We start from the raw sequence: 8,262 nt of genomic DNA, 5'->3' as shown, positions 1-8,262 counted from the left end.
GCCACAACAATAGCGTGACAGCACAACTCACAGTGGCTTAGATGAGGCCGATACCAGAATTCTCACACAAGTAATAAGTCCCATGATGATGCTTCCTAAATAAAAGAACAAGGCACAGAGGCGGCAAGTTCACCACAGCGTTTCCCGTTGCTTTCCCTCGAGCTCCTGTCGTCTTCTCAAAACAGCTCTGACAAAAGAAAACTGGGAATTTGCCAACAGAAATAAAAGAACAATTACATTTTAGATCCACCTGAATAATTCATAAGTCATTGTTTGTGGCGTGATGCATGAACATGTGTGTTTGAAAGAAGCCAGCCAGTCCCTCAGAAACAACACAACTGTGCTAGATTTGTGGCCTCGGAAGTTGGGGACTGGGAATTAAAGAAGAAACAGCTATTGGTTTCAACTGGGTCGACTTCTGGTGAGGAGGTGCAAAGCTCAACAGCGCTACACTGTGGCCAAAACAGAGCAAAGCACTGGCATATTGTGGTGTTATCTCTTTTATTTTAAATATACAGGGCTACAGCAGCATTTACATCCACATCACATGTACAGTGGCTTACACTTTGGCAGCAGCTCACATTTTCATTCCTTAAAACAAAAGCTCACAGACAAGCAAACAGCGAGCAAATACAGTATATGAAAATATACCTGGAGTTAATGGTGTGGATCATGATTTAAGTACCTTCAAGCAATCGTCAAATGATGCACCCCTAATTTCTTCCAATGGTTTAAACCTAGAGGAGAGTGAGATATAATAAGCATGCTTACATAATTTGTCTGTGTAATGTTTCTACAGCCATGTATACGATAACGCAGGAACCCAGGGGCCCCCTGGCTTATTTTTACTGTCTGCCCTTTCTGACACGAGGGGTCACTCCTCGCCACATTTGGGCATGTGATGCGTGTGTCCTGTTTAAACACCCACACTGCTCTTCAGGCTGTCTATGCCACTGTTATTTATTACAGTGCACAGTGATGTATAAGTGGTTCTTTGCTCAGTAAATATGGAGAGAGAAGAAATCATTTCATCTTTCCACAAACCCATTTCTCAATTTAGAATAACAAATGAACATAAAATAAAAAGACCACCAGATCCTCGTCCAAGTTGCTGCACACAGACATGTTTTTTCTTTTGAAAAGGGAATGAACACTGCAGTTGTCAGTTGCTCTCTGACAATCTGTGCCTGCACCACAAACTAAGGCACTCGATGTGGAGACCACTTTCAAGACTCAATACCCTTGTGTATCTTCCTCATGACAGCCGAGCCATTTTTAAAACGGCTTATGACTGAGATAAACAACTGTCTCCGTTGCACCCCAAAATCGTCTCTAATTGCTCAGTCTGTGCCATGGATCTGAGGAGCTAATATCAAATTTAAATGAGTGGTTAAGCCTAAAGAAGCATTTGGATGACTTCAAACATCAAATATGGGTGTTTGATTGTGTCACAGTCCCTTCTAGCTTGCCACAGGCTTCGGGAGACAGTACAAACAGGAATGAGGGAAATTTTCATACTGGCCCTGTCATAGTTCTACATGAAACTCCCGTCTGCAGTGCCGTAAAGAAACCGTCCCCATCCAGCCATTCCAGAGTTTGGTCCTCTCAGCTCGTCTCAGAGCAGGCGCTCCCACGCTCCCAGTGTCGTTCTGCCAATCACACGTCGATTTTCTTCAGCTGCTCATAAGTGAGGAAGAACTGAGCGTCGAGTAAAGGAACACAGGCAGTAGTGGGAGGAGAAATGTTTTGTTAAGCAGAATGTGAGGCACACTGAGAAATGTTTGGCTCTTTTCTGTACTCAAAGCCTTCCTTGTTACCGTCTCCTTGTTGCCCTCCCTGCTGGAACAAGTCAATAATCTCATTACTTTTCTCAGGCCTGGTTGGAGCTCAATGTGCGTGTACTTCTCGCTGCTCAGTCATCTTTAATCAGATTACGGCCTCTGCAGAACGACTCTTAATAGAGTTCACTCCCCACTCCCTTGTTTTCCCGCTCTTTTACCCCCTAACCCATCACTGAGGGCCCCCTTACATCCTCTCTAACCAGGGGCAGTGGGGTACTGAGGCAGTACGCTCAATGTTACATAATTGGGTTAGCAGGCTTTAAGCTAAGCTTTCCTCCCCTGAAGCACGGCGTGGAATGCAATACGTCACTGAACACGTAAGAGAAATTACTACTTTCCTCTGCTGATTTCTGCAGCTCAGAGGATATTACATCACCTAGGACATATGTAAACAGAAGGGTGCACTAATGAGATGGTTAAAGGATACAATGATGTTCCACGGTCCCAGACGGAGCCAGTTGGGAAAGAAACCCTTGTAGAGGGCCATGAAGCCCTCGGAGCGCCACGTCTGAAAAGAAAACAAGTGTTAAAAACCCACTTTAATTACTCTCTGATAATGGTCCCCAAGTGGTTATGAATTGACTAGGACTTCAAATTCCAAGACATCACGGTTTGATATTGAGATTAAACATCGCTATATGATATTAAATATTAATCATCACTCAAGCCAAAATCAAAACAAAAACACACTGTGGACAATTAATCTAGAACAAGGTTGTTTCACACATGTTGAAAATAAATGTAACCAGTGCAGGGCCTTTTCTAAAAGTGACTGTTTGCTTGGTTTGTGGCAATGCAGGTAGCAGTTTTTCTGTCTGAAAAAAGACCTGCTGCTGGTCACAGTTTGCAGAATCCTGAAGCCACCACTGCACAATGAGCTTTTCACCTGTTGAGTCAAATTTTGGTGAAGCTCAATTCGCTACGCAAAACCCAAGGAGTCCTAGCTGCCACTGCTACAGGGCGCTGGTTGCCTGTTTATTTGAGTGTTTAATAATATTGAATGTATCACAAGTTAAAATTGCACCAAATACAAAATCCTTTGGCCCTTAACAATGCAAATGCCAAGTGTGAAGCCAATGAGAAGTTAAGAAGGTGTACAAATAGGCAACTGGACTTGCTTGTGTTTTTTGAAGACACAAGCAAATCCAGTTGCCCATGGAGACTGACAATCTTCGCAGATATTCTCAAGATGAGCAAGCCTCGTGTTGTGAGTACAGGGGACAGACAAAAGGACAGAAAGACATCTTTCTGGAATTAGTGGATAAATGCTTTATTAGACTTTTTTTGACTAAGAAAATGTTCAGTTGTTGATCTCAATTAGCTGTTTTTTAACACTTTACATCACAAATTAACATTAACACCCAAATTTACCTTAAATGACAGACTGAAGGTCAACAGATATGCTCATATTTAAGATATAATAGGTCAATATAATTTCTCAAGTCATTGTGTCATCTTAAAATTTAAGGGTTAATATAAGAGTATATAATATAAGAGATAAATATAAGCGTTTTTGTGACATCATTTTCTTAAAATCTTTTTAACTGTAGGAACCATGGACTTATTTGACACAGTTAGCTGCTTTCAATGTCAAAATATTTGCACGACCACAGATAAAAGTCATGCGGATAACTGGATTTCACGTGAACATCTATCAACGCCATCTAAACTGTATAATCTCTAAATGTTTTCACGTGAGATATTTCACTGACCTGAAGTAAACAGTCCAGTGTTCCCTGGTACAGAGCTCCTCCTCTCTGGTTCATCATACGTGTCCGAACCACGTCGACCGGGTTCGAGGCCAGAGCTCCAGCGAGACCGCACACAAAGCTGGACCTGTGGGGCACAAAGTACAGACTCTGTTTGTCCTTTAATAGCATTCTTGGTGTTAAACCGCAATTTCTATGGCGTGTGAGTGCTGCTGCTTGCACATGTAAAAAAACAAGTTCTGAGAATATCTCCTTATACAGAATGAGTTCACTTGAGTCAATAAGCTATTGTGCAATATGACTACTACTACTTTCATTTGAATGCAGTATGTGCAATTTCCTCCAAACAAAAATAATCCAAAGCACGAGTGGAATGTCCGAATATCCACAGAACATTAACTGTGATAAATACTCACAGTGAAGTGAGCTTTTAATGAAAGTAAGCTTTTATTGGCTGAAATACAAATACAATACTATACTGTATATGCAGTACAGCTGTCAGTCCTCAGATAGACAGAAATACAGTGTTATTTTGAGATGGCAGTTACTTCCACAGAATATTGTCTCAAATACCAAACAGAACACTGCTGCTTATCCTGAATGTGAGCAAGAAGAAGAGGAACTGAACATTTGCATAACCTAAAGATTGTTACTTCTTCCTCTTATCTAATGGTTGTTGCATTTCTAAACTAGCATTACTGATTCTGCAGGGAATTCTCAGCAGGGATTGCCCATACACTAACTGTACAAACTTAGAATGACTCCTGGTCTATGACTAGTCCTGGTCTATGGTCTATGAATCAATTTCCAACCATGACCTCCTATGTTATTGGCATTTCAAGCATCGACACTGCTTTTTTATTTGAATATTTTCTGGCCCAGATCCACATTTGTGTATCAAAATATGTCTTTTTCTAACAAGCAATGTCCTGCCATGGATAACGTCACATGAGAAAGAGAGAAAGAAGACAGAGGTGTGCAGGTTACTTGGCAAACTCACAAGAAGTGTGTGTAAACGGTGTCCCCCATGTAACCTGACAGGATCAGATGCTTTTTGGTGATGTCATAGACCGGAAGCTCAACCCCGACCACAATGGCTGCCCGCTGTGCTGTTAGAGAGACACCCTGATGGAGAGAGACAGGGGAAGGATCGTAACATCATTCCTTGTCTGTGACATCTGAGACACATTGTCCCCGAGTGCATGCGTCAATACTAATCAAGCATTTTTTTCCAAAGTTCTGTACCTTCCACAGCCCCCTTGTCCCCTCCTCTTGGTAAATGTTGATGAAGTTGCCCATCATACTGCCCTGGATCACATTTCCCTGAGCCTGCATGCGGATCTGGGAGAAAAGACACAATGTTATGTCCATGAATTTGTTTGAATAATGTCCATAATGTCCATGAATTTGAACTTGAGACCGTGAGAGCATGCAGAATGCTCATGAACCCACAAGTGTGGGTAAGTTATGGTCAATTGCCTGTTGGACTGCAAAGAAAACAAAGTTCAGAGTCGTGAAGCATTTTCTCTTCCTTTGCTTCCTGGAATTCAGCAGCCCAATCTGGACTTGTTCTCATTTGTAATGGCTGCCGTGTACAGATCAGCCTTGGTTCACTGTCTGTCTCTGCTGTGACTTGGCGGGCACAGCTAGAAATCCTCGAAATGAAAATGCAACTATCAAACCCACATCTATTTGACTGTCAACCCCTAATACACAGTGTATGCCAAACAGGGTGTGGCAAGAAGATGCCAACATAACAAATATAATGACAGCATGCACACACACAAATCATATTCATGCACTCATATCATTTACAGAACACTATGTTAAGCCTTTGAGACTTCCATCTATAAATAATGAGGTCCTGATAGCACTGTGATAGCCTTCCCTCCACCAGGCATGCTACTAAAAGATCACATCAACACTCTGGAGCCGTCACTGCCTCCTCGAGAGAGATTTGTTGATAGAAATGTATTTAGGTACGGCTTAGGGCTGCAACTATTGCTACTATTTCAATAATCAAATTATCTGTTGAACACTACTCCTATGAATTGATTGGCTATCGTTTAAAGGAACATTTATCCTTTCTAGCAGAACACTTGAACAGCAACTTACCTGTCGTCTTATACAGTGCTCTTTCACTTACACATATGTGCAATTTAATTATGACTGCTACTCCAGTTTCATATATCTACAATTTAATTCTGACTAGTCATAGTTCAATTTCAAGATATCTTTAATTCACCTCAGTTCAAAATATCTTAAATCAAGTTTCAACTAGTCAAAATGGCGGTGTAGATATCATGAGTTTGAACTATGACGTAACTTAATGTCTGAAACTTGAATTTAAGATAATAATAATATGCAACTGAATTGTAGATGTATGAGAAACCCTTCACACGGATGGAAAAGGTAGTTTGAATATTTTATGTCAAAAAGTAAATAGAACTTTAGAAATGTGGAGTTTTGACAGGTCAAAGTTATAGACATTGTTTTGTTGTTGTTGTTTTATTTTTTGATCAATTTAATTAATTGACCCACCCTAGTTCAGTTCTACTCGAGGCTGCATGGGTAATAACAGCTGTATAAGAACAACAGAAGAAGAGAAAGTTGAAACTGCCGTTTCAGCGAGAGCCTTCTGCACACCCGGGGGCAGTTTAAGGAAACCGTCAAACCTGTTCTAAACTGCGGTTTATAACAATAACAAGGTTCAATGCAAACTTATTCAAAAAGCTACCTTCAGCACATCAGTGGGGTTGGCGATGGAGGAGGAGATGACACCAGAGAGAACCCCGCACGCCACATTAGTCAGCAATGTCTCATCTGAAAGATAAGAAGAGTGGGAGGCTCAGCTGTGAAGAAGCAACATTTGATACCATGCATCTAACAGCCAGTTTATCTTTACAGTGTGTTTTTTTTAACAGCTGCACAAAGCATCACAATGAACTGGGAGACGTATTTAACTAGGTCACACACTGACACACATCTTTACCCGACCTATGACCTTCAAGAGGAATGTGCACATGTTGGCTGCCGACTTATGTGTCTGTACTTTTCAGTCAGATTTAGAGAGACACAGAAACTAGGACTCACCCTCGGGCCTTTCTACCAGCAGTCGCTTAAAACTCTGGTATGTGCCAATTTTGATGGTCCCATAGGAAGCCTGGCGCAGCATGGCAGGAGCTATTCTGTAGAAGAAAGTCAGGTTTATTTTTTAATATGAGTTCTCAGGTGGTCTTTAAAGACACACACATGCAATGTATGTCCCTGTAAAAAAAAGTTAAAAACAAGAAACAACCCCCCCCCATGTAAAAACACAGATCCCCACTTTGTGTTCATGAGAAATGTGGGTGGGACAATGGCTGATGCAAAAGAGGAAGTGCAAACATGAGAAGTGTAAAGAAGAGGAGGATGGGTCCAGTGCTCAGGTACTTCACACTATGTAGGGACAACACACACACACACACACACACACACACACACACACACACACAGACACATATATATATATAATCCTCCACACTGACCCAGAGTACAGAGCCCGGAGCCCCTCCTCTCGAACGATCCGGTGCATGGCGTGCAGCATGCCCCTGTATCGGATCTCTCGGTATTTGCTGTCCCCCACTTGGCCTTGAACTTGAAGCCGTGTCTTGGTCAGGTCGATGGGGAAGGTTCCTGCAGCGACAGAGCATGAGATGAGATACCACGATGCCACCTGTAAATGACGAGCCGGGTTTAAATGGCTCAGTTGGCGCAGCTCGGCCTCCGTGCCCCCGGCAGCCCTGCACATCACTCACCGCACTCCGCCGTCATCGACGCCAGTCCGCCGAAAACAAAGGGCTTCCAGTTCACGTTCGACATGTTCTCCAGCCGCGCACCGAGTCACAGAGTGTGGGGAACCTGCAGAGAGCAGGAGGCGGCGGAGGAACGTCTGCGGGTAAAGCTTCAGTACTGCAGCTGCTGCGTGAGAGTCTCTACCGGCGTTTCACGCGCTCGATCCCCGCCTCACCTCCTCCTGCCGCCAGAAAAGCTCCGCCCCTCACCGGCTTCTCGCTCCGCCCCGCCCACAGCCTGTCGCCAAGCAACCGTGACAGACATCCCAGAGCAGCCAAGTCATAAATCCAACATGTCTTACACAGAGTGCACATTTATACGGTGGCCGAGAGAGCTCAGCGCACTGCGAATTAAGAAAACACATGCAAATAGGAAGGACTCCTGCAAATCAAGAAAACCACCTGATCTATTTGAAGACACGTGCCCACAAAGTGATGAGCCTTCAGTTCAATCCTTTGTGAAGTTCCATCACCACTGACGAGTAACAGACTTCAGTAACTTAACAAAGCTTTAAACACGTGCTGCAGACTTTTTGCAGCTCATGTGATGTTAAATTGATGTTTTGTTAATTTGCAGGTGTTATTTCTATTTGCATGTGTTTTCTTAATTTGCATAAACACCGTTTAATTGCGTAGTTGGGCAAAGTATTTTGTAGGAAATGATCATAAACAAATACATTGATAATGCTGAAATACAAATGGAGCAGTTCTGCTGTCAGTCCTCAGAAATACTGTGTTATTTAGAGATGGCTGCTGCTTCCACTGCTGAACATTGTCTCATATACCAAACAGAACACTGCTGCTAATACTGAATGTGACCTGTAAAGAGCGACTCAACATTTACGCAACCTAAAAGTGTTAATGTGTTAAAAGTTTCTC

General features: G+C 42.7%; 1 protein-coding gene across 1 annotated transcript; it reads right to left on the bottom strand.

Moving 5' to 3' along the window:
* Positions 1 to 484: 484 nt before the first annotated feature.
* On the bottom strand, positions 485 to 7,707 carry LOC109637005 (kidney mitochondrial carrier protein 1). Its single transcript, XM_020099097.2, has 9 exons — positions 7,348 to 7,707; positions 7,078 to 7,225; positions 6,644 to 6,738; positions 6,288 to 6,373; positions 4,796 to 4,891; positions 4,551 to 4,675; positions 3,554 to 3,677; positions 2,269 to 2,349; positions 485 to 1,698 (listed from the first exon to the last, which is right to left on the bottom strand). Exons 1-9 carry the CDS (start codon positions 7,409 to 7,411, stop codon positions 1,657 to 1,659), a joined length of 861 nt encoding a protein of 286 aa, XP_019954656.2. The 5' UTR covers positions 7,412 to 7,707; the 3' UTR covers positions 485 to 1,656.
* Positions 7,708 to 8,262: the final 555 nt, after the last annotated feature.

Source organism: Paralichthys olivaceus, chromosome 16 (assembly GCF_024713975.1).
Source record: "Paralichthys olivaceus isolate ysfri-2021 chromosome 16, ASM2471397v2, whole genome shotgun sequence".
Classification (NCBI taxonomy): Eukaryota; Metazoa; Chordata; class Actinopteri; order Pleuronectiformes; family Paralichthyidae; genus Paralichthys; species Paralichthys olivaceus.
Note: the sequence above shows the minus strand (reverse complement) of the source record. Positions and strands in the feature narration are given on the sequence as shown.

Excerpts from the sequence above, each read along its gene's own strand:
- LOC109637005 (XM_020099097.2), bottom strand. The coding sequence starts at position 7,411 with ATGTCGAACGTGAACTGGAAGCCCTTTGTTTTCGGCGGACTGGCGTCG. Across the intron at positions 6,739-7,077 it reads CTCCGGGCTCTGTACTCTGG|AATAGCTCCTGCCATGCTGC; the intron begins GTCAGTGTGGAG and ends TTTCTTCTACAG. Across the intron at positions 3,678-4,550 it reads ACCGTTTACACACACTTCTT|GTCCAGCTTTGTGTGCGGTC; the intron begins GTGAGTTTGCCA and ends TGTGCCCCACAG.